This window comes from Glandiceps talaboti, chromosome 2 (assembly GCF_964340395.1).
Source record: "Glandiceps talaboti chromosome 2, keGlaTala1.1, whole genome shotgun sequence".
NCBI lineage: Eukaryota > Metazoa > Hemichordata > Enteropneusta > Spengelidae > Glandiceps > Glandiceps talaboti.
Genome location: NC_135550.1, coordinates 11,689,929 through 11,717,400, shown reverse-complemented (window position 1 = coordinate 11,717,400; position 27,472 = coordinate 11,689,929). Strand labels below are relative to the sequence as shown.

Below are 27,472 nucleotides of genomic sequence, written 5' to 3'. Positions count from 1 at the left end.
AAAACTACAAGTCGATCCCGAAGTATAGAATTCTACCAAGCTAACGAGTATGTAACTTTTTAAAATCAATAAGGCTCAGAGTATAAAAATCCCAGGATTAAAATAGAGAAAATACGAAATACATCAATACAAAATATTCATTCCTATATAATTTTACAATTCTTAAAGATCATGAAGATATTGAGAAATAAAAGCCACAAAAAGAACACGTACATGTACAGGGGTGAATTTCAGCATTACATGTAATAGTAGTCAAGACCACGACCTTGAGTTTTAAAAGCTTGCAAAGGGGCCTGAGACGCTCAACTCAAAGTGGTTGCTTTCAATTAAAAATGATCTATCGCTAAATGTTATTTTAGTGTACATATATGTATTATAAAAATATCTTTAAGACGAAGTCTGTCCAAATAGAGTTTAATATTATAATATATAACAACTCTGCGCCAAGAAAAATATTATTCCAATTCATAATGTATGAACGCAAATATAAAAAAAGGTGGAGCCAACACGTGCAATATTTATATTTCAAGGAATTAATTTTTTTGCTATTGAGAACGGAACATCGAGAGTTATTATTTCTACCACTACATTTCGAAATAAGTCCTGTGGCCATGGGAGGCTCGTTAAGAACGTTGCCGTAAAACAGGCTGTGGTTTGAGACGAGGCGGAACATATGCCTTCTCGTTAAACACGAACATAAACTAGTAGACCTAGGGGGACCGCTTCGACACGGGAAGCGTTGCTGTTAATCATGTTGAAGTGTGGAATGCTATCCATATGTATCGTTATGACGTATAGGGACGTGTAGGTTGCAGGTCAAACCAACAAGCCAGATATCGTTAATGTTATTTTCCATCGTACCGAACACACGACATGGTTTCAAATACTACATGTATTATGTTATGCAAAGATATCGGCCGAGACTTTCTTTGAATTGCAAGAAACGCCTTCGAGCTCCGTAAGTGACTGCCGATGATAATATTATTTGATAACATTCTAACGCTCGTGGATACGCAAGAACATCAAACTCATGCGGGCTCCATGACCATGACATCGATATCATTTATGTTACTTCCTATGACAAAGCAGTGACTATCCGAAGGTCTTGTCTTGAAGTTGTACACGGTATACCCCTTTCGCGGCTTGGCTCGATTGTCGGTATATTCTTGGCAGAACCAGCGTGATGATGTGACAAGAACGAAATAACATCGTATTAAGAAAAATAATATCAAGAGATTTATCGGCGTTTTAAACGCAACACGTTGGGTACGGACTCGATGTTTCCCGGGATCTTTGGCAACTCTAGCCTGAGAGCGCTTTTACTTGTGTTTGCCACTAACATATATGTGGGAGTTACACAGGAATTAACAACACTGAAATTAGAATCTCATTCAGGTATGTATTTCCAAAACTGAGCGATCTCAGTGTTTTTGTCAGTCATTTCTCCCGCTCGAGAGAGAGAGAGAGAGAGAGAGAGAGAGAGAGAGAGAGAGAGAGAGAGAGAGAGAGAGAGAGATCGAGAGAGAGATCGAGAGAGAGATAGAGAGAGTTTTTTTTTAGTTCTTTATTTGTAGCTCTGCCTCAATTAGCTATTGCCTGCCTCATAATTGAATGTAAAAAGTCAAGAGAGAGAGAGAGAGAGAGGTTTTTTATTCATTCATTTGTAGCTCTGCCTCAAGAGAGTGTCAGCACTTATCATTCCAGTTGAAAGACAAACAAACACACACACACACACACACACATATATATATATATAATATATATATATATATATATATATATATATATATATATATATATATATATATATATACATATATATATATTTGAGTGAAGCATGAGTTCTTCTGAAGGTAAAGGAGAAAGCTGACACCTGCCCCCCCCCCTCCAGCAGTCAGTCGTGTGACTACATAATTTGTAACACTTCTGTGTGCTTTATATATTATAAGGTGACACCTAGTTCTTAGTTTAACGTTAATACTGTTACACGCTGAACTACACAGCAGGCAATTCGATTGAGAAATATCGATGGATGCGTGAATTTCGTGTGAAGACTTTCACCTCAATCGTTGTAAATACATCACTCAATATATCCCAGTTGTACATTGTATCGTGTACGTTAATTATAAAACAAGAACGATGCAGTTTCAGCCACCAAATACTTCGATTGTGTTGCTGCCTAATGATGTAGGCCCTAATGTAGAGAGGTTACCATCAAAGACAGAATCGGTAGACTGTTTTCTACAATTAGTGACAGTCATTGAATCAAATGTGGTTTCTTTTGTTTATGAACAAATGAAAGTTGCCGACATCCATTGAACAAATGCTACCAACAGCTTTTCACTGCTTAAAGCCATTCATAAAATCCCAGATTATACAGGTATATAAAGTATCATGGCAATTGCTAGCATTTTATCAGTTTACATTACCAAAGTTTAATAAGGTTAACCCGTGTACATGCAATTTTTATTTCAGCTCACTATATAGATATATAGATGACAGTACTCCCATTATGACCTTATTCTGTTACATCACTGTTTCCCTTGAAAATCACCTCATGTATTGAAAATTTCACACAAATTAAAATACTGAGACAAGACCTTGATTAAACTATTCTAGAGTTAATGTTGGTGTATGTATTTGATGACACTACAGTTGTCTTTTGTGAGCATAGTTGATTGCATAGTAAGGATTTCCTCAACATGTTTTATCCCTATAAAAAAATTATGTCATTTTCTTGTTTTAAGTTTGAGTGCGGTCATTACCTACAGCTAAAGTGATGTAAGCTTGGTGTTTCACTCATGTGACATGACATTTAATACACACCCTCAGACAACTTCTAATGTAAAAGAAACAATTACATACAAAGTGTCATGGCCATCATGCACAGTGGGGATGTAGAAGTAGTCAAGTTGAAATGTTAATTATCAGTTAGAAAATACACAATAAGAATCCAGTTTTTACTGCACTGTGAAAGAATAGAACTGCTTATCACTGTTCAATGTGAGGATCCTGCTGTGTTTATCGTGTCTCTGTTATTGTTAGTCTAGAGTTGAAATATGTCTGTCTAGCTCTGTGCCAAACACATAATGTCCCAGGAGTGAAACACCAAGCCTACATCATTTTAGTTGTATGTGATGGTTATGTATGCTTCAGTAAGTAGAATGCTGTTAGCACTTTTTTTTAAATATACAACAAAATTTAAACCCCAAACTATATCAACTCAGCTTGTGCCCCTTCAATACCTGATCAAAATGAAGGTTTTGATATTAAAATGGATGATATTATAGAGTTGATAAGAAAAGACAGGGAAGAAGACTGTCCTATATAATATACACATTTATTTATTTTGTAAATCAATCATTCGGTTCATTGAATTATTCAAAATTGAATGCACTGGAGGGTTTCATGTCATTAAATATTTTATAGCTAATGTATTAAGACACCATAAAAATGATAATATAATATATATGTATATGAAATATCATATTTTGAGAACTGTTCAATTAAGATTGATTTGTGTGCAATTCAAGCATGATGAAAATACAGTTGGAAATGGCTAAAACACTAGAAGTATCATTGCCCAAAACTTGCTTTTTATAGTAGACACATTGTTTTAAAGTGGTCATATGGATGAAAAATTGATATATGTTTTGGAATTTTAATTAAATAAAAACAGCTTCACTAGTTGGAAAATGAATGTGAAACAACAAATACCCAAGTACATTTTTATAATTCAATAGATTGCAACATGAGAAAAAATGCAAATAACATTGTAAACAAACTGAGTAAACGTGAAATTTTTATTTAAAAAATATCTTATAAGATAACAAACTTGCAATTTTTGGTTATAAATATTTTAAAACAATATATCAAACTTGCAATTTTTGTACAGGAAATTTTTATACAAAAATATTTGTTTCATTTTGTGCCATACCAGAGTTACAATTGTTGTTTTAATATGAGACATTTACTGGCCAATTCTATCAAACTTGCTATAAACATACTAAAACCAGATGACAACATGTATTAAACTCATGCATACAGCTTATTTCTTTTAAAACATTTTTGTACAGTGTTTTAAAAGAAATGTTGTATGAATTCAGTTCTGAATACTTACTTTGATAACTGAAAATAAGTTCACAAAGTAAGTATTTAGGACTGAAATAAGTAAAGATTGATACAAAAAGGAAAATGAGTTTACAAAGTAAGTATTCAGGTCTGAATTCAAATTTCATTAAAATCTGATGTAGAAGTTGTCCAGTTGTTTGATTCCATCGCATGACTGTTATTTGTGCTTGAGTCGTCCTTTTATATTACGGGTTTTCATATTCATCGTGATCACCACTTTCTTCATCTGACTGGCCATTCAGATCTCACTGCGTATAAAAAAATAATATGGTAAAAAGATTCGACTGAATACCTATGTGACCTGTCTATTAGATTTTAATCAGATTGGGACTGTGTTCTACTCAAACACCCCATTGGGGTTTGTCACTTCTATGAATACTTGTTCTCTCAATTACAATTAAGGGGTTGACATATGTTGAGACTGTTCAACAATAAGTAGTTGAATATTGCCTATGGCCCTCTGGTGAAGGTGTCTGCAGCATAATGGAATACCACTTTGCATATACAAGACATGTATACTCTACTCATTTACGTGCCACTGCAAACAATATGTGCTGTAAAGCTTAAAACTGCACTTTTAGCTGCAACTGGATTGGAATAGTATTTTTTTTTGGTCAGAAAACCAACAATGTATTTTCTGAAAATTGTTAAAATACCAATAATTAGACAGTGTACATGTTAATTAGAGGTCGACTTTATCCATAAGTAGTACAGTAACATGTTGGGGGCGCTGATTTTTAGGTGCCGACCCCAAAATCAATTTGATTGGATAAATCATTATGTTTACAGCTGTACTAATACATTTACACACAGATGATTCAATACTGTTCAGGGTGTATGATAATATGAGTAAGTCTTTATATCTGATATTTTAAAAAATATGTTCCAGCAGCCAGTGCAGCTTTAAACTGGTTAAATGGAAATTCCAAATTCCAATTGCAGAACTGAGAATTGAGAAAATAACTTTTAAATGATTTGAAAATATTTGGGATAAAATTGAAATCAGATTATTGGATATATTATCAGATGTACACAACAAGTAAATATGTTGACTGTAAACATTATATGCCATTGTAATATTTTAGCCAGTCTGAGGCAATCAAATTGAAAAGAAAAGTCTTAAGGTGGCAATTCAACACACAAAGGGAATTGCTAGTGTAAGATTATTTTGTAAAATTTGAAACCAAGAAATGTGATGTAGATATATGAAAATGTGTAGGGATGATAGAATAAATTACACGGAAGGGAAATCGATAAAATGTCTATTTCAAATAATTTATAGATATTAAGTAAATTTTGCTCAAAATAGGTGATATGAATTGATGGTTGGTTGGTTGGTTGTCATTGTTGGTTGTTCTTTCTGTTGGTTGGTTTATTTGTTGGTTGGTTGATTAAAAGTGGGTTTGATGGTTGGTTTTTGTTGATAGGTAGGTAGGTTTGTAGATAAGTTAAAGTAAGGTGGTTGTTGATTGGTCAATTGTTGAATGGTGTGGTTGGTTGGTTGGTTGGTTGTTTGTTTGTTTGTTTTGTTTGTTTGTTTGTTTGTTTGTTTGTTGGTTGGTTGGTTTTTGGTTAGTTTATTGGTTGGTAAGAGTGAAGGAAGATCATGCATCATACTTTAAGTGAGAGTGGAATAAAATAATAAAAACTCTCATGTGAACACCTTTTACCATCTTTGGGTACAGTAAAGGATAAACTGTAATTAACCACTGAAAGACTATTAGCATTCTTCAAAAAACAACAAAGCTATAATACAATATTTCAAAAAATCTACTTTGAGCAAGATAGTTCAAGAGGCATGAGGTATAAGAGGTATTTATAAGCACCTTTTCCAAGGTAATTTCCAACACTATTTAAATACTTTTAGCCACGGGTAAAAAAGATAGATCATACACCTATCTAACTGTCAAAGTCAATTATTTTACTGACTGTGTAGCTTTATTTCTCATTAATACCAATATATGTAAATTGTAATAGGCTGTGCAAAAATCCAATTTTCTTTGCTATAGTAGACATAGTGACTGCACTACAAGTGCATATTTGATAGGCCCTAGAGGGAACACTGCTTCGTCTACAGGGAATACTGCTTCAATTCTTATTCAACATTATGGATTAAAAAAAATAAGAAATGAATTGAAATTCATCATGTATTGAATTTATAGTGCATCTTTTACAAAACCTTGGGTTAAAAGATTAGGTGGTTTTTTTCAAATTTTCTCTATTAGCTGTGGTTCATTGTAAGTCATTTTTATCAAGATTTAATTTGTATGGCAGCTTTAATACTTTTCATGTTTTACAATTTTGTACTGAAACAAGCGGAATGAATGGGTGATGAGTTTTAGCATTATTAGCCTTATACTTATACTCTGTGTGTAAAAAAGAGAAACGTTTGAAAAAAATAACCAGTGGGTCTTCAGGTCATCAGCTTTTAGGCCTCATCAATAAGAATGATAAATTAGATACAAAGTCATTGTACAAAAGTATGCTTAAAACAGATGACTAAATATGGGGAAAATCTATGTAATTTGTAAAGTCATTGCACAAAAGTGTGCTTAAAACAGATGACTAAATATGGGGAAAATCTATGTAAAGTCATTGTACAAAAGTTTGCTTAAAACAGATGACTAAATATGGGGAAAATCTATGCAAAGATGTTGTACAAAAGTGTGCTTGAAACATTACTAAATATGGAGAAAAATCTATGCAAAGTCATTCAGACAATTTAGGTAAAAAAGATGATTAAATCGGAAACAAATCTTTCAACTGTTGTGGATTTCATTCAGAATACCTAGCTAAAGATACATAATGATTTGTGAGGATGCAAACTAAAGATGTCATTATGGATTGTAAGAAAGCCAAAAGCAGAACATGACAAAAGAGATATTGGCAATAAAAAATGAATTAAAAAATGTGCCAGTTAATTGCTGTGACTTTGATTAAAGTGGCTATATAGATGACAAATGGGTATTTATTTTGGATTTATTTTCAATTAATAAAACAACACTAGTATGTTTTATAGCTGACAAAAACAATGAAAAAGAACATACACATACAATCATGGCAAAAGACAATATTGACAATAAAAAATGAATTTAAAAAATGTGCCAATTAATTGATGTGGCTTTGATTAAAGTGTCCATATGAGTAACATCAATTCATATTAAACAACTCAACTATGTTGTAGAGTTTGAAAAACAATGTGAAGCAACTTATACTAAATCCCTTCTTTGTAACTCAATAAACTGTACGTACAATAACAAAAACTTTTTACAGTTTTTAGTTTTTTGTAATTTATTATTGAGTTACAAACACAGACTTGATCAATGCTATTTTACATTGTTACAAGTAGGAAAACACAGAGTAGTGTCTTAGGAATTAAAAAAAATCCAAAAGAAATACCCATTTGTGATCCATGTGGCCATTGTAATAATACCCAGTAGGTGCTGGTTCTGTGATGTTTACACAAACTACAGAGAGAGCCAGATATTGAATTGACTCAAGATACAATCAGTGATGTGTAGTGAGGTGAAAATTAGAACAAATCTCCACGAATTGAAAATGACAACAAAATGATGACGAATATGTAAATAAATCGTAATGGAGAACATTTCGTGGTGACATCTGCTGCCTCTACTTATAAATCACTTGATTAGTATGTTTTCCTGTTGCAACTCGCTTGATGATAGCATTACATCTAGAAATGCCAGTTTGAAAATCACTTTGCTCGATCTTTTATGAAATATAAAATTGAGAAAGAGAAATAACATGTGCATGAGTCGCATTTTTGCTTTCCTCAATTTCATTTCACTTAGTGATATATTTCATGGTCAATTAATAGCTACATCCAAGACATTCCACTGATAAATGTCTACTTGAGTTTATCATCAAAATGATATGATGGATAGGCTAAGATGCAATGTACACAGAGAGAGAACAACACTCTTCACATGTGGTACAGTATGTTGTTACTATCAATAGAAAAACTTATTACTCAGGCGTGTGGTTGCCATGGAAATAAGGGAATCTAATATGTATCAGTACGGATAATGGGGAAAGTCACGTGACTGGCCATTATGCCATATTATACATGGACCCCATATTTATTAAGACCGAGTCTTTCTTTCTAAGTATGTACTCTCCCCATCTCCCCAGGCTTTCTAGAATATAGAACCAATGCATCATGTAGAAAGCTGATACAGTTTCCATGGTAACCATTACATCACTATAAGACCTAATTGCCAATGTAGCCTATATCCAATTGTGATCGCTACTGTTTTTTGTCAATTTCGACCAACAATAGTTTTGAATACGTTTATTACATGGATTGTTGGTCTGATACAAAACTCAGAATTAAGTGAATTTATACCTACAATGTATGTATCTATAAATCGTTTTATGGTAATAAATTGAATATTAATAATAATACACAATTAATATGCCATAAATGTGACTGCTTTTAGATATATAGTGAACGTCAAAGGAAGTTACTGAATTACATTCATAGTAAATTCAGATTGTGTACTTAAAAAGTGCATTAAATTGAATGACCGGTACTTTGATCAGCTTACAGTGCACTGCAGGTTATTGTTCACTCATACTGTTTGATACAAACACACTGAAACCAATAAGAAACTATACATATGCTACACTTCATGATCTGAGTAGAGTTTCTTGCTGACATTTTATCTGCATGAAATGAACTAACAAGTAACATATGACACACATGCCATGCACACATAAAATGCAGACATCAAAACATTGCCACCTGTGTGTCTGCATCTAGTTGTGTTCCCGGTGGCGGCACCAGTGGCCAGCTCTGGTAGGGGGTGTGTGGCCAGTGGTGCAAACCTAAGGCCCCATTTTAGACCCACTTTGACCAAAACTCAATACTCCATTCTAGACCATTGCACTGAGGTTTTTAAAAGTTGAAAGTTTATACATAAAATATATTTTCCTTATGAGGCAACATTTTGGTGGCAATTAATCATGTTAATGGCAGTTATGATTTCGTAAAGGACAGTGGACCACATTTTAAACCAAGCAAAATAGAAAATAATGCAAACTGGACCCCGTTTTAAACTCCTCAGCTCAGAAAAACAGACCCCATTTTAGATCAAAGTGCTAGAAAATGCACCCCAAAGGGCGACACATATATGTGTTGAATAATTGGCATAGCCCCCCCCCCCACGTGGTTGTAATATGTTTTAAATGATTTATTTCAATCAGCCTAATTGTAGCAAAGAAATAATTGCAAATATTTTGGTATCCCAGTGTAGAATATACAGTGTGTTATTTATTGGTTTCTGCATGTTTGGATCTCAAACAGAGACATGCTGTATATTTTAATGCATAATAGTGTGTCCATTGGACAAACACAGGTAGCTGCTTAATGTATATTTTTTTTGTCTGCAAATGTAGTTGTCTTGAAATGAGTTGAATATCCAGGTATTAAATTACTCTATTAAAGTCACAAAATGAAAATAAGTGAATTTCATCTCCTATTATATCTTTTTACCAAGTGAACTAATTTGTTACATCTACATGTTTACATGTGAAGTAGTCTTCATCTTTACATTGTAAAGTTTAAAAAAAGCAGAACCAGTTCCTTGAATAACTTCTTGATTGTGGTGGTGAAAGAAAAATATAAAATTATATATCATTGCCTTGATATTGGGTTATGTGCTCAAGGGCAAGGATAGTACTAGCACGACACATAATGGAGTGCTGAATATGTATCCTTGCTCTGAAGTCATATAACGCAATATCAAGTCTATAATAATTTAATATTATTTATAGCCTCCATAGATATTATTTTCTTACAAGAAATTTCATGTCAAAAAATTTGAAAACAAATAAAACTTGACTTTGCGCCCTGAATGTCCTGCTTAATTTGACACTCATTGCTACATAGAAAAAAACAATGGATTAATATGCTCTTACACGGTCAACTCATTTGCATAATTTTGAAGAAAAGAATTTGTGTGTCAATCATGATGCAGTCGACATCATACACGATGACCTTGTAGATCTGGTGTAGGGCAAACCCTCAGAGTGTTGAGTTCATCATATTCCACATCTGACATGTCAAAAAAATGTCAGTGATATTCCCCAATATCAAAGGCGATAGTTCATCTAGTATTTCTAAATCAGCTATTCACCATGGGAGCACTTTGAAAAGTTAGCTGCTAGCTGTTCCAAAAGCATGCGCTACATGTTCCCAGCATTAACCGTACTGACGCACTGAAAACTCAAACAGAAGTATGTCGGATTTCTGAAAGTGAGTCTGATATTCCAGCAATGACAACGATTCTGAATGATGTTTCACTATTATTATGTATGTGTCAAATATTTTTGTTTCACATGTAACTATCGGTTGCCAGTGTTAATATGTCCTGGAATATCGTTTGTGAAATATACCTCACTTTTGATATTAAACGTGTATTACGACAATAGGACAAAGTTACATTGATACTGTTGCGATATATTTGCTGTATTCAAATTCAATATTCTGAACGTTTACGAGAGAATTTCCATCCACAAGCAGTCCTTTTCCAGTAATAAAGTTTGATTTTGATGTAAATGGAACTGCATGTGTGTGTTTGTATTATCTATCAAAAACAGTTCTGGTTTGATTTGGTCAGTACTGTAATATAGCTGCTACAACATAATAATTTTCTCCATAGAAAACAATGTAACGTGCAGTGTCTGAATATATGAGGCATATAATAAAGAGAACTACATCATGGAAAATTCCAGAAACACTTTGATAAATAGTCTTTTGATCTCCAACTGCAGTTGTTGTCTTTTTTGTTTTTCATTGATGTATCTTATAGAAAGGTATACCCTTTTTTCTTATCCTAGACATTTTTATTGTCATTTATTTTCTAGCGTTCTCCATTTTTCTGTGTGTAAACTTTTCAAGGAAAGCTATATGCCTTAATAATAAAAACATGCTCTAAATTGAGGTTCAACTTATATTAAGTTTCCTTGTTCCAGTTCATGGCAAAATTAACCTGCAAATTATTATTGTCACTTTTGGTGATTGCATGCTCACTATAATACTTTGAATAATTGTATTTTTTCCAAAAAAAAAAAAAAAGACGTGAACAATATTCATTAAAGCCTTCAGTTTTCTCTCAATAGCACTTAGATTTTAAAAACACCTATTCGTTTGTGATAAATTGTGTCTTTTGAATTATATATCGTTGCCTGGAGAGACCAAACACCTTATTCCAAAGGCAATCAAAATGTCAAACACTGTTAAGTTAATTGACTAGAAATTAAACTAATAATAATTGCTGCAGTAATTTCATAGGTCAGGTATTTTATCTGTGAAGTTCTGAGGGGAATTTAATTCATCTCATATAACTCGGATTCTAAAGCCATAATTCATATTAGCTTGAAAAATGAATTAAACTTTTATTGTCATTGTGTGTGTGTGTGTGTGTGTTTAGCAATGATCTTAGTTCCAAGCTGATAGTGAATTCAATTGCACCAATTGTAGGGATTATTTCAAAACTCCGTCATATCGTTCCCCAATCAACACTTATCCTACTGTACAACTCCATGATCTTACCACACATATCGTATTGTATTGAAATTTGGGGCAATACCTATATGAGCTTGTTAAATCCTATCTTGAAGTTACAGAAGCAAATAGTTCGCCTTATTACTTTCGCAGACTTTCGTGCTCACACTGCTCCTATTTTTCGTAAACTTAATATTTTAGATATTCATAAACAGAGCAAATTTAGTACCTGTATGTTTATTTTTGATTTAAAGAGTAGTCGCTTTGCGCACAGCGTTGATAATTACCTCGACATTTTACCTCATAGTTACTCAACACGACAGGCAACAAGTGACAATTTTTATACTCCAAAATTTAATCTTTCTTTGAACCATCATAGCTTCAAGTACGCTGCAACCAAACACTGGAACTCAATACCAGACTTTATCAAGAATCTCAATAAACGCCATGAATTTAAGTATCACTTGAAGAACTGGCTACTTACCAGCTAAACTTCTCTTTTCAGTGCTATTCCACTGTTATGTTATGTAGATATCATTTACTGTTAATTAATCTACCCATCGGCATATACAGCTGTTATACTTCTTATACCGTTCGACCATCTTTCACAGACGTTCACCTTTAAAAGTATTTTTCGCATTGTGTCTGAGGGTCACATTCAGACTAGTTCGAATGAACTATTTGTGATCCCCGCCAGAAATGTTCACCTTACATGTGTGTGTGTGTGTGTGTGTGTGTGTGTGTGTGTTTTCTAATCTGAATAATTTATAACATTAAGCTCTGTAAATTTATTTGTAATGTCGAGCTCTTTGTACGAGATATTGTGTCTTTTTTTTTTCTGGCGAAAATAAACATTATTATTATTATTATTAATTGACCATACAACATAAGCAGATATGCTGTTATACTGACAGTATACAGAATTGGGATATTTTTAGGGGCAGTTATTATACTTTGACATTGTGATACCTGTTGACATCGCAACAGCAACATTTGATTGTCATATTTGTACTGCAATTCCTGCAAACTGATTAGGGGATCAGCTCTTTCCTATAATTGTTAATCTGGATGAGACATGCAGAAAACAGATTTGAATTAACAAATATAATTGCATAGCACCAGTGATTAGGTGATTCAGTGAGTGCACTAATTTGCACTGCTGTGGAATACTGAATACGTAATTGCATACCACTACCAGTTTGCAAATTAGTATGCAAATAAGTATGATTGCTTGATTGCTCAGAATATATATGTTTTTTAGAATGGGATTTTACTTATTTGGACGAGCATAATATATTTAGTCATGGTTGCACTTGGGGATTAATTCTCTCATGAAAATACAGCTACAGAAAACATATTGCAACCACCCATTGAAATACCCCAGAGTATATGCCATACAGACACTGAGGCGTCATGAGGTGCTGCCACATTGGGTTGTGTTACAGTGGTCAATTTTGAAAAGCTACATACTGCTGTCAATTATTGTAATCTGGAAAAGGAACAAGTTGAGAATTAAGTTCACTGATTTCATTGAATGGTCCAATTAGATGTGTATACTTGATTTTATTACTTGTATCAATACATTTCAACAGAATGATAGATTAACGGCTTCTATTGATATGTTTCAACGAAATGAGAGATCAACAGCTTCTATTGATACGTTTCAAAAGAATAATAGATCAACGGCTTCTATTGATACGTTTCAACGGAATGATAGATCAACGGCTTCTATTGATACATTTCAACGAAATGATAGATCAACAGCTTCTATTGATACGTTTCAATGAAATGATAGATCAACGGCTTCTATTGATACGTTTCAACGAAATGATAGCTCAACGGCTTCTATTGATACGTTTCAACGGAATGATAGATCAACGGCTTCTATTGATACGTTTCAACGGAATGAGAGATCAATGGCTTCTATTGATACGTTTCAAAAGAATAATAGATCAACGGCTTCTATTGATATGTTTCAACGGAATGATAGATCAACGGCTTCTATTGATACGTTTCAACGAAATGATAGATCAACGGCTTCTATTGATACGTTTCAACGGAATGATAGATCAACGGCTTCTATTGATACGTTTCAACGGAATGAGAGATCAATGGCTTCTATTGATATGTTTCAAAAGAATGATATATCAACGGCTTCTATTGATACGTTTCAACAGAATTATAGATCAACGGCTTCTATTGATATGTTTCAACGAAATGATAGATCAACGGCTTCTATTGATATGTTTCAACGGAATGGATAATCTATAGATCAAGGAGACACAGTAGTATAAATACAAATGATTGACAGTTTAATTATTGGGATATATCTTACTCCTCCTAAATTACCAGCGTGCAAGTGAAAAGAATGATGTCTTTACATTTGTAATATATGGACTTTCCAGATTTTTTTTTTTTTTTTTTTGGGGGGGGGGGAGTTGTAATGCAGTCTGTGATTTGCACATAGCTTTACACAAGTAAAGGTAAAAGGTCTGATGTGGACTCTCCAGAAAAAGTTTTGGTTTTGTTGTTGTTGTTGTTTCTCGAGTGGTTTACGGTATGTGCAATCTGTGATTTGAATATGTACTTCCACATGGTGCTTCCAAAAGATAATAAAAATGTAATTATATCTAATTTTTTTTAAAGAAATATAGATATTATTTTGAAAAATCTACATTTTTTGCAATTTGACTTGTTCAATAAAATCTAAAATCCAAAAAAATAAAATCTTTATGTCTTTATAAAGATTAACAATTTGAAAATATAATTCTAAAGTTAAATGCAAATTTTCTTACTTTTCTCATAAATTTCTCTGTAGTAGACTCCATAAAAGTGATATTATATATTGTCTTAATAGAATATCATATGCTCCATAACTGAGTCCTAATGTAACTATTAAAGTACATAGAAAAAATAAGGGATCCACCATGTTCAATTTTGCAGCAAACTAATTTACATATTATTTGAATTCAGTATATATTCCATCAGCAAAAGTCCAAATTGTTGGAAAATTATGGCAGTGTTATTTTCTCAATCTATTACTATCTAGCATAGTACAAGTATAAGTGTTGACATACTTCAGTGATGGAAATGTGAAATGTGAAAGTGGCAGGAAACACATAATTCTCTGTAAATTCTGTACAGTAGACATCCTCAATTTTGAGATCTTGGAGATTTAACAAAATTGACATGTTTTACAGTTGAATGGATTTTCAGGAAAATATTATGTTATAGCTGTAGGGTCCACAAGTTGCTTTTGAGGCAATGCATGAACAATCCAGGTGTGTGTGACAGGATGTGAGTTTGAGAATTAGGCTAGCAGTATAAACTGTAAACATGCACTATCAAAGTAAGATTAATGGTGAATATATTCACGCTGCGTTCCAAAGTTGAAAATTTATGATCCTTGAATTCACTGTGTGGGTTTATAATATACATTTGTCAGGTCAACATGGTATTGCTTCATGAGAGTTAAGTCATGAAAGGTCAAGAGTAATGTATTGCCATGATATAAAAAACACTATGATTATTATCTGCCGGCTGCATTACATTTGTTTGTAAATGTAACCCTACCTACAGCCGACCCAGTACTAACTATTTGAAATAGCTGCAATAGCAACTTAGATGTCACAGGATATGAAGTTAAATTGCTTGTAAGAATTAATTCTCTTGAGGAGCATTCTTATCATTCCAGCAAAACTGACTCATTTTCCTGGGAGATTTTATGTCAAGTAGATAAAAGTGTTATGTATAATAATAGCTAATTTGAAATGAAATAGTCTAACCACCATCTGTCTACAGTCGTAAACGTTTGGTGTTTCCTTACTTTATCCATAGACAGTGGAAAAGAAATTATTTCTTCTCCACTGTGTCTATGCTTTATCCAAACAACAGAACTGATGGTTCACAGTGTGTGGGTGTATACCCCTGAGGATGGATAATGGATAGAGATACAACATAATAACAAGATGATATTCTATAGCTTATTAATATTAATATTGAACAGAATATACAAAATTATGAGTTCAGTTGTTGTGTTTGTGATGGCTGTATACAAAAAATAAGAATACTCGGATAATAATAATAATAATAATAAAAATATAATTATATACTTTATTGCCATCTGCATGGAAATAATATTGCTAATTGACAGATAAAGGTGAAAACTACACAGACTTGAAAGAATTAATTAAAAGCTGAATAAATTTTTTTTATGTAAAATAAAAATATCAAATATCAAAAAATTTATCCAGCTGTTGTGTTTCAAATCGTTCTTTACACGCATAGAACATTTGGACAATAAGAAAAAAATATAGACATAACATTAATAATAGTATTAATAAAACATTTATTGCCATCTGCATAAAATACAAGTTGGTAATTGAAAAATTCCATGTGCATTTTTAAATTTAGTAAATAAGGATGAAAACGAGAGGCCGGAAAGAAGTAACAGCTGAATTATTCTTTAAAAAAGGTAAGGGTAAAACAGCAAATAAATGTGTTTTTAAAACAAATAGACAAAACAGCAAAAGTGTTTTTGTTGTCTTTGAAATGGAAGTCTGTATGGGTAGAGAATTAAGAGATAGAGGTAGAAAAAAGCGGAATGAAAAACGTTTGGAATTCAAGGAGAAGTAAACATGTTGAATTAATGATTTGTCCACTGTTGACATGTAAGCTTATAAGCAATAGAAGTGGCTACTAAGGCTTTTGCTCAGCACAAACTGTGAGAAATGAAGCTGTGTAGGAGCTTACTGACAGAGACAGATTGACTAGGGAGGTATTAATACCTTGCAGTTCAATAAACTAGAGCAGTATTGTGGTTCATTGCCTGTTGCTAGGTTGAAAGAAATGGATGGCATTTCAGTGTATTTTCGAAAATGCAGGGATTAAATGAAATTATGTCGAAGTACGTGTTGATATAATCAGTTTGCATTTTGGAGTGAAAGTTATTTGAACGCGATATGATCACACATTTGGGCATGAAATAGTGATTTGAACTCAATGCGGCATATCGTTTTCACCAGACAATTAAGAAAAAATACATGTAGTATAATCTAATCTAAATCTACATGTATCAGAAAATGAAGATGGGAAAAGTGTAATTATGAATGTACTTTAAAAATACAAGAATGAATGGTATTGACTGTCTCGTTCATAGTCAAATGAACATTTCTATGCACAGAGTAAAAAAAAATTGGTTTTGGGATTTACTTCAAAGAAATTTTTTGATTAAGTAGAAATTTTTATTTGATACCTTAAGTTTGTACTTAGTGTTCAAAATTTTATTAGCAGATATTTTGATTATATGTTTTGTAATTATGTAAAATGACATAACACTCAAATAATTATGTCTAAAAGGATAAAATATTTAATTTCGTTAATAAGTAGATGTATACACAGAAAGAGAGGAATGACATTAAAATTATATGTCTATACTATGCGAATACTTCAAGGTCATACATTTCATTTTGTTTGTCACCATTATTAATTTTTTGTATAAAACTAACTAAAATTAAGCTTTTCATTGTGCGTGACTTTATTTTTGGAAATTTAATAATAGTAATTATAATAATTTGATTATTATATAAATATCTTTCAACATGCAATATTGAAAACATGGTATAATAAATCATAGACCCGCCTACATGAAAGGGTCTATGAGTAAATACATAGCCAGACAAATATATCAATATAACATGCTCAGACAGTGACACACACACAGTAGATTCTGTCTCCCTTTACATGGATCAGAATTTTGCAAGGGGGAAGTTTTCATCAAAATTGACAATAAATAAACATTTTTCTTTAATGTTCAAAGTGTAAAAATGAGAACATGTCATTGACACAGAAAAGTACCATTATAATTATCTCATATCCTGTAGTGATTCTATTAAAAAAAACATTAATAAAAGTGACTGAAATGCTAAAACGTGTTTGAATAAAGACCCATTAGATTTATAATTCCCTTAAAAATAACATGACACAATTTTACAGTATGTCACCAGGCTATTAGGCTTAGTGTTAGAGCAGCTTTTTAAAAAAATGATATCAAGGTGACACAGGTCTAAAAGGAATGATATGAATAATCACTGGGCATATAGGCCAATCAAGTCATAAATTTTAGAACCAACATTGCATGCTGTTTTGATTTAATTGTTGTCCAAGTAAATCATGCAGAGCCAGTGCAGTATGTACATTTGCATTCTAACTATATATATATATATATATATATATATATATATATATATATATATATATATATATATATATATATATATATATATATATACACACACACACACACACACACACACACACACACACACACACACACACACACACACACACACACACACACACACACACACACACACACACACACACACACACACACACACACACACACACACACACACACACACACACACATATATATATAAAATCCATCAGACAGTCATCTCACTCTTTTTGTTTTCCAGTTTTTGGACAGGCATCGTGTTTCACATGTACACAGAATGGTAAAGAGTTTTGCATCGCTTGGTCATTAAGATGTGATGGGAAAAATGATTGTGACCTAGGTGAAGATGAAACATATGAAAGATGTTATGGAGGTAATTTAAGATCTTTCATTATTTTCAAAACGAGCGATAAAAAGCTAGAAAAAAAAGCTTTCAAGACTTCTAAGACTGGACTATAAAACGTTTTTGTCATTGAATTATTTATTGAGTCTTGTCAGAACAATACCTTCACCTAATTGATGGTCATGCAGCTTGATGTAGATTTACGTAAGGTTGAAAAATGAATGCAGATTAAACTAATGTAGTCATATTTTTTTGTTCTGCATTTATTTTACACACAAAAGGTTTTTCTGCCCAAGTAAGTCCCTGCTAACATACTTTTATTATAAATTGTCATATTTGTAAACTCAGGTGTTGCGGAAGGTGTCAGCAACTGAGTTGCACTGAATATTGCAGGTTGAACAGATGGGATATCTATAAGTGTTTGTCAACTTTCCCCTTGCATTGTCCGCCAAATTAAAGAGTGCTTGACATGTAGCCAAAATAAATATGTTTACTGTACTCTGTGTGTGTATATGTGTCTGTCTGTCTGTCTGTATGTGTGTGTGTGTATGTATGTATGTATGTATGCATGTATGTATGTATGTATGTATGTATGTATGTTGTGTATAATTTGAATTGAGCTAGCTGTACAAATACACATATAACTCATCATCACGTGAAACCTGTTAATGGTAAACATACTGTTACCCAGGCTAACTGTATATTTATGGATTGCATATCCCTTTATTCGTGGTTGCTTTGTTGGACACATTGACTTCCCATTATATGAGTGATTGTGCTTTTGAGGAAAATTTACTTGACCTCCATTAAGTTTTCACATTTCATTCAGTCTTGTCGTACGTGATCAGTTACAGTCTTTATTCAAACTTCTCAGGCCTTGTTTCAGTTTGATTTTCTCGTCATTTAGTTCAATTTAAAAACATTGTTGTGTGCATATGGATGTAGGGCATTTGCCTTAAGGCTTGTCGACAAATAAAATAACTTGGATAACTGCAGTGTTTGCGAATGTGCATGTCTCTGTGTGTCTAACTGCTTGAGCTGTGTTTGTGTCTAAAGATGTATGCAAAAAAAATGCTACAGGCAAAAATGGCTTAGTCTGGAAGATAATGCTTTGATGGTTGTGCTTTGATGGCCACAAGCTAAAAATGGCTAGACCCATTATGCTACCACTACCATGATTATAGCTGGGAAATAGTTGAAGGCAATCCATATGTGATAGGATGAGTGATATGAAAATTTGGTTTTAAAATGTAATTTGATGCCAAAAAATACTTAACTATCAGAGTTCATAGTTGATAATAAAACAAGTTCATTTCATTTTAGTTATTTATGTGTTCATTGTTTCAATATTTTAATGTTCTAAATCTTCACCTCACAGCTATCAGATGTAAACATTATATCTTATTTGTTCACTTTCTTTCATCAGGCAGTGACTATAAATCGGTATATAGAAATGTGATGACAAGTATCAATGAAATTAATAACTCAGTTTTTCCTTAACAAAATGTTTGTTTTGCCAATCAAGCATTATTAACTAATGAAAGTGTAACCTTTCTGCTTGATGGAGTGAAAGATAACTTCCAAGTCCTTGATATTATGTATCAATGTGTAAATTAAGGACATTTGATTCTAATCTGTAAGGACTGGGGGGGGGGGGGGTAATTTGATAAGGTATATATTGAATCATTCTGTTGATAAAGTAAATTGTAAAGTTTGTTGATTGAGAAAATTGCTTCACTACACTATAAAAACAATAGCTTCACATTTGATTCTTGTCTTTAAGGAATGGGGATAATTTGATAAGGTATATATTGCATCATTCTGTTGATAAAGTAAATTGTAAAGTCTCTTGATTGTGAAAATTGCACTATAAAAACAATAATTGATAATTCTTTAGAGACAGTAAAGTTTAAAAGTGTGTTGACTGTGAAAATTGCATTATAAAAGATTTCTTTATATACAAATAATTACTACAGCACGAGAAAATGTTAAATCAAACTGCTGGAATAGTGTAAGACAAATTCTTTGAAAACAAATATGAATTTGCTAATCTAGTTAGAGTTATTTTGTAATGTCACACCTGATCTATTGACTATACTTTTTTCAGAAGTATTTCTATCAATGTCTATATTTATCATATTTTGATTAAAGATAAAACTAATACGTTAGAATTATAGTAAGATGGATATAAAGATTAAATACTGACTTGGAGGTTAAATGGCATTTCTGATGAATGTAATTATAGCAAAGTGTCACAACCACCACAGGAGAGAGATGACAGGCTGCTAAGCATATATCGACTTCAAATGATATTACCGGTAGTTGGCATATGATCTTTCTACCAGGGAGGAATTATCTTTCTACCAGAGAGGAATTTTGTGTTGTAGTGCCAATCAGTCCTAAATGTATTAAACCAATCTGCTTCATACAGACTTCTACAACAGGTTTAGAAATTAGGTCGGATTGTGAAAGATATCTTTAATTTTATCTCAACATCGGATATTGGGTCATTATAATGATTGAAGACTAGATTTAATTTGTCTGTCATTCTTAATCCTGCAATGAATGTTCTTTAACTGTCAGGCTATTTTGATGTGATATTATGATTTCTGGCTTTATATAGATATAAGACCCCTGGCTTCTGGCAGAAATGTAGACTTTTGACCCCTAGGTTTTAGTTTTGAGAATTTTGTATTGTTTGTGCTTATGATTTGATTCTGCCAGTGTACACCTAGTATCCTTTCCCCAGCTAAGTGCCCCCAGTGTTTACACGCTTGCGTTACTGTAATTATTACCTATCGTAATTAACAGTGGAAGCAATAGATACATTTATCATTAGATGCAAAGAAAAGTGCAGTAAATCAATTTGAGTTGTAATTAGCACTTGTGTGTAATATTAATTAGCACTTGTGTGTAAGGGTTGTTAGTAATATCCAGATGTTATTTCATATACATATGTGACAGATTAAAGTTCATTTGATACTCAGTCTTCAATATCTTAAAACGTTGTTACTATTTTAGGAGAATAGCTAATATCGCTAGAATTTTAATTATCTACTTATCAAGAGAAATATACTGAAATGCCAAATTTTGTGTGTTTTGTCTACATTATATTTACTCACATGGGTTTTAAAGTGTCAACTCCACAGTCATGTGTAGACATATGCTTCTGTCCAAATACAGATTGTTGTGTACATTTCAGATATTGCTTTCGGAATATGCGGAATATGCGTGTAGAGTTTACTTGCACTAGTTTTTGTGTACACACGGGATTGACGCAAGGCATTACAATATTTTGTACACTGTGAGACAGTGTTATATGGCAAACAGTACTGGATTTGATTTTTAAAAGTTGACAAGTCCTTAAGTGTATATTGTAACTTTATTATCAGTGTTTTGACCCTACATGGGAGCTAAAGGTTTAACACAATAACATGAACAAAATAGAACGAGTAGAATCTTATAACATCAACATTTATTTATTTGTTGTGCACATACTGAATAAATCATGTGACCCATTTACCTTTGGGTTGTAGCTGTAAAAATGCAGATTCATTTGAAATGTTAAAGCTTTCATTTATTTTGTGTACATGTGTACAGATTCTTGTGTAGAGTTGTTGGAGAAAGAATATCATTGCAATGGTATAAATGATTGTACTGATGGCCGAGATGAGTATCATGATAAATGCCAAGCTGAAGGTGAGTTTTAAATTTTTTTTTTTATATTACCTTAGATTGTATGTGTTTAAAATCAAGCATGTGAAGTAGAATTACAAAATGCTTAAACACTTTTGTTGATTTTATAGTTAAATTTTTGTAAACTATAAAGGCGTATTAGTGGCAACCCATTGTTTTCTAAGTATCTCTGATTACAAAAATATGTTTTCACTTAAATCCATACTATTCAGCTTTTGTAGCACTAAATGTTACTGTAAAAAGGAATGCCATATGCCCTATATTTGCAATTTGTATGTTATTTATTTTTGATCCACTGTCAAATTTGTTCTATATAAATCAGCTGGTGCATCTGTATTGGACGATATAACTCATCCACGAATAAATATCTTGTGTGAAAATCCGACAGATTCAAAAAAATGACCTGTCCAAATTCTAAAGTTCTTGTTTACACACAACCAATAAACGTCAGCCACAATAAAATGTTGGTTTATAATGCTGATCCCAGTCCATACAGCTGTCGTTTATGATATTGTGTAGAAGTAGGTAAGCTATAAAAAGTAATTGTCATTTCATATTTTATGGAAGGACACTTTCTTTGTGTAAACATATTTTACATGATACTTATTATGGTCAGTCTTAAACTTTACATTTTTTTAATAGGTTAGCAACTGATATTTACTATGATTTTGTCATTGACTAAACTGTATCAGCACATGTAGTTTTTAAAAAACAATCTGTTATTTTGTAGTCAATGAAATTTTACACTGTCTTTTGACAGGGAACATAAATATTATGTCATCCAAAGTGTCTTCAAATATGCATGTGCTGCAGACTGTAAAATAGTTGAGAAAGGACATACTAAGAACACAGGGCTAGACTATGCCAGGGCTAGCTGTAAATGTTATACATTACAGATGATGTTCTCTCTAGTATACAGTGAATGTGATGAGATTAAAGTTAGAAAATAGAAAGGATTTTTCAAAAGTTGATTAGATTTGCCAACACCAATATAGTGGTATTCAACACTTTGTAATATACTGTTTAGATCATTTGTATGACCATAATGTCATTAGAGATACATTATTATGACAAAATAAAAGTGTGACCTTTCTACCTCATGTAAATTATTTTGCACTCACGCAGCAGATAGTCATGTTAAATTTGTAATATCAAGAATAACTAATTTGATTACTGTATCAAAGTGATAGTAGCCCTTTTTAGATCCTTAATACGGATGCTTGGCAAGCATTTGTATTAAGGTTCTTAAAAGGGCTATATTGCTTGGGATCCTATGGGAATGAAGATAATATTGAATTGTGTTGGGGTCATTATACCAATCCCTCTAAGAAGGCATAGCGTGCACAAGAATATTTCATTCAAACCCAGGTACTAAAGGTAACAATGAAATGGTAATTTGCATATATTTTTCTTTCCAGAACCAGAACAAATATGCTCAAAAATGCTACTTTGATTTGAATAATATTATCTTGAGATGTCTAGATGAAAAACTGTTCAAGACATGCAAATTACAATAAACAAATTTAGTCAAAACTGTTAACAAACTCCAAGAAAAACTTATGTGGCAGATTAGTCCTTAATTTGATGTGAATCCTGTTTCTGGAAGTGTCTAGATGAAGTATTTTAAAGATAATATTATATGACCACCATCATTCACCTTAAAAACTAGGCCTTAAAATGGGAGTTTTTGTCAAAAGACTTCAGTTTAAAAACTTCTGGCTGCCTCAGGTTTGTCTAATATTTGATGATGATTTCAAAATGATTTGATATGCAAAGTAAGGTCTAAAAACATGATATTTGGTCAAAAATGTTGAATCTATAAATTAATCAAATTGGCGTGATAGTTGTTACAATGTAAGGACATGCTAAGAAGTATCTAGAAGATGAATTCTTGAAGTTAGGATGACTCTGTTGATGATACACTATTATGTGAATTGTACATATTATGTAAATTGAATATTTAGTTGTGCTACTGTGGAATGCCTGGTCAAAACACAGTGCAGGTAGGCAATTAGTCTACATTTTTGGATGTACCTAGGGATGTACCTCAAGATGTGTAAATGAAGAAGTATTTGTCGCAAGGTGACATGTTTGATATGCAAATTAGGTCTAATATAGGATTTTTGGTCAAAATTAGTTGCTATGAACTAAAGTGTGGATTATTTGCCAGAAAGGTAAATTTGCAGATATTTCTAGCAATATCAAGATGAAGTATTATTCAAAACAAAATTACCTATATTTGATATGTCAAGTCAAGAGTAAAACATATAAAAACTTGTGATAAAATGTACACAGTCCAATAAATTTATACACAGCTGATGCTTTGGGATTAACCTTTCAATGAGCTATAAAACCTAGCACTACTGAAAGTTTAGGAAATTTATGACACTACAAATAGCAGACATTTCAGGAGTAATTTTTCTAAGAGCTAAGGACTAGCACTACTAAAAGTGTAGGAAATATATGATGTTATGATTAGAATGCAATAAAAAGAAGTATAGAACAATATAGCTGTTAGTATTAAAACATGAGTTCTGTTCATAAGGTTTAAAATAACAATGTACTGTGTAGATTGGCCTGTATTTTGCAAGGTTGTTTTCAGGATAGGTATCTCTTAAGTACCAGCTTAACATTCAGTATATTGAACTGTGCTACAATGTCACTGGTGTGCTTTTTTTGCATTAGGGGATTTAAGCTAATTAGACAAGTAATATAAGTAAGATGTAATACTGAGTAAATCGCTATGTGATTACCTATCTGTGATGCAGCCCAACTATCTATGCCTTTAGGCCGTCTGTGATTTTAATAAGCTCTTTTGTACTATGAATATTTTTTCTGTTTTCAGGTACCAAAGATGTGATTCCATTATTTGGGAATGTTAGTGTGGCAGTTGCAGTAATATTTCTTCTGTGTGTTATGATAGCCCTCAGTGGACTACTTGTCTGTATTTGTTGCTGTTGTCGGAAAGGGATAGCAAACAGACCATATATCTCAAAATCAGATTTAACAAGCAAGAACAGGCCGGGAACAATGGATAAATCAATGAGTGGACATCGATGGGTATCATATTCAATGTCACACTATTATGATCATCCCATAGATGGAAGTGTTGCATATTGTGCTGACAATGATTCTGTACAGGTAAACGTTCCTTAACATTTTTTCTGTGGAAATTTTTAGATGGAGATCAATGTTGGACATTTTAAAGAGTGGTAAAACACTGCTTGTGAACAGCTGTAAGTAAATGTGTTACATCTATATAAAGCTTGATTGTGTAAGATCTTGCACTGTTTTCTCTTCAGATATTCTGCCATGTGAAAATAATGTATACTTTGCTGTGTTTACATAGTGCACAGAGGGTCAGACTTTCACAGTGTATAACTATATGTATACAGTGGTACCAACTGTCATTTGTTTTTATTGGGTCCCCTTTCATTGTCTGAGTCAATGAATGTAAATATATGTATTTTTTGTTTAATTTGGTAATTATGGAGCTATTTTTTTATATATTTTATGACCATTTTGTTTTGTCCTTGTGTGTTGTTTATTGAGTAAACTATTGTTTTGATATGCACAATATCAATAAATGTTCAACTATGCTAAATAGCATGGTAGCTGTCAGTTAATTATGCAAATAATAGCTTTTCATTATGCAAAAACTAACTTCTCTATTATATATAATATTTGGTGATAGTCTTATTTGGAAAATTATTCAAGGCCAATTGAATATGAGATTGATGTATTCACTAGAAACTAATTACAAACCAAATATGATAAAAGATAAAGTTGTCAGTATGAATTTTGAGATTTTTAAGGCAGTGGTGGAAACAAAACAAAACATGCTATGGGTAATACTGAATGCCATTGCATGAAAACTATAGACTCCTACAGAGCACTGCAGCACAGCATACAAGACAAGATAGAACTATGTAAGTGAAACAGACATTTATGTGAGCAAATACATGTATCTGCCATTAAATTCCCAAGATTGAAGGCTTTCTAAATTAGATTTTAATTCCCTTGTAACCACATGCCCTTTAGTAACTGTATACATGATAGCACACATATTCTAGAGTAGAAAAATTTCAGTCATGGGTCCCCGATTAAAAAATGCTTTGTGGATTTTATACACCAAAGTAATTTAAAGTTCCATAATGTTCTTACAAATGTAAGAAGACACTGCTGTATAATAAGTTGAACTGTAGTGTCATTTGTTCCTTTTTTGTTAGTATGTGGTATAATAGTTAATGTAATATACATGTAATAAAATATAATATAATACAATATTATACTATATAGTATATAATATATTATATACTATGATATTATTAGTGATTTCTAAGATTGTACAGAATCTTGAAAGTATGCAATGAAACAAAGGTAGGTACTAATTTCAACTTTTGGTTATCCTTTTCAATGTTCAAAATGTCAGAAAGACCTGAATAAGATATCAAACCAACTATAAGGTCAAAAAAATGGAATTGTTTCTGGTCAGGACAGTCTGTCTCAAATGGGGTGACGACGTTTTTTTTAGTTTTTTTTTAGCACAACTGCACTGATAAGGTTCAGTAGTGCTATAGGCATGGTAAAGTGTCTGTCTGTCTGTCTGTCTGTCTGTCTGTCTGTATGTGTGGATATGTGTGTGTGTGTAAACAACTTAAAGGCAATAGCCACTGGACCGATTGCCATGATATTTGGTGGGAATATTACCTTGTGTGTTTAGTTGGGAGATTATTCAAATCAAAATGATCTTACCACCAGTGTGTGATTTGGGTAAAAAAATGTGATTTTTGGTCAACAAACTTAAACTCAAAACTACTGGGCAGATTGGCCTGAAATTTGGTGGGAACATTCTTAAGGGTGTTTAAATTAAGAATTGTTCACGACATGATGAACCCATCAGTGATATGCAAATGAACAAACATTCAAAAAGTGTATGCAGATATGCCTAGCAACAAGACCACGCCCATGACAACAGCTAAATGATCACAGATATTGCAAAGATAACAGGGATTAATAGACAATGGAATAAACATTCAAGAAATGTATGTAAATGTGCCTAGCAACAAGACCACGCCCATAGCAACAGCTAAATGATGACGTATATTGCAAAGATAACAACAGGGATTAATAGACAAATGAATAAACATTCAAAAATGTATGCAAATATATATAGCAACAGCCATATGATCAAATATATTGCAAAGATAACATAAGGAATTCATAGATAAGTGAACAAACATTCAAAAAATGTATGCAAATATGTCTAGCAACATGACCCACACCCATAGAAACAGCCAAATGATTGTGTATATTGCAAAGATAACAACAGGGTTGGATAGGCAACTGGATAATCATTTCAGCAAATGAACACCTGTACCTAGCATTGATCAGCATGTGGTTAAACATTTCTTTAAAACTGTACAGTTGTGCTACAATGCCATTGGTGCTATTTTTTTAATTCTCAACAAATCTGTCACTCAGTCTACTATTTATGGCAGTTACTGTTCTTTTTATTTAGTACTTTAGAACAAGT

General features: G+C 32.4%; 1 protein-coding gene across 1 annotated transcript; it reads left to right on the top strand.

Moving 5' to 3' along the window:
- Positions 1-839: 839 nt before the first annotated feature.
- On the top strand, positions 840-25,482 carry LOC144451800 (uncharacterized). The gene is made up of 4 exons (XM_078142706.1): positions 840-1,395; positions 18,139-18,270; positions 21,841-21,939; positions 24,782-25,482. Exons 1-4 carry the CDS (start codon positions 1,278-1,280, stop codon positions 25,090-25,092), a joined length of 660 nt encoding a protein of 219 aa, XP_077998832.1. The 5' UTR covers positions 840-1,277; the 3' UTR covers positions 25,093-25,482.
- The last annotated feature ends 1,990 nt before the right edge of the window (positions 25,483-27,472 follow it).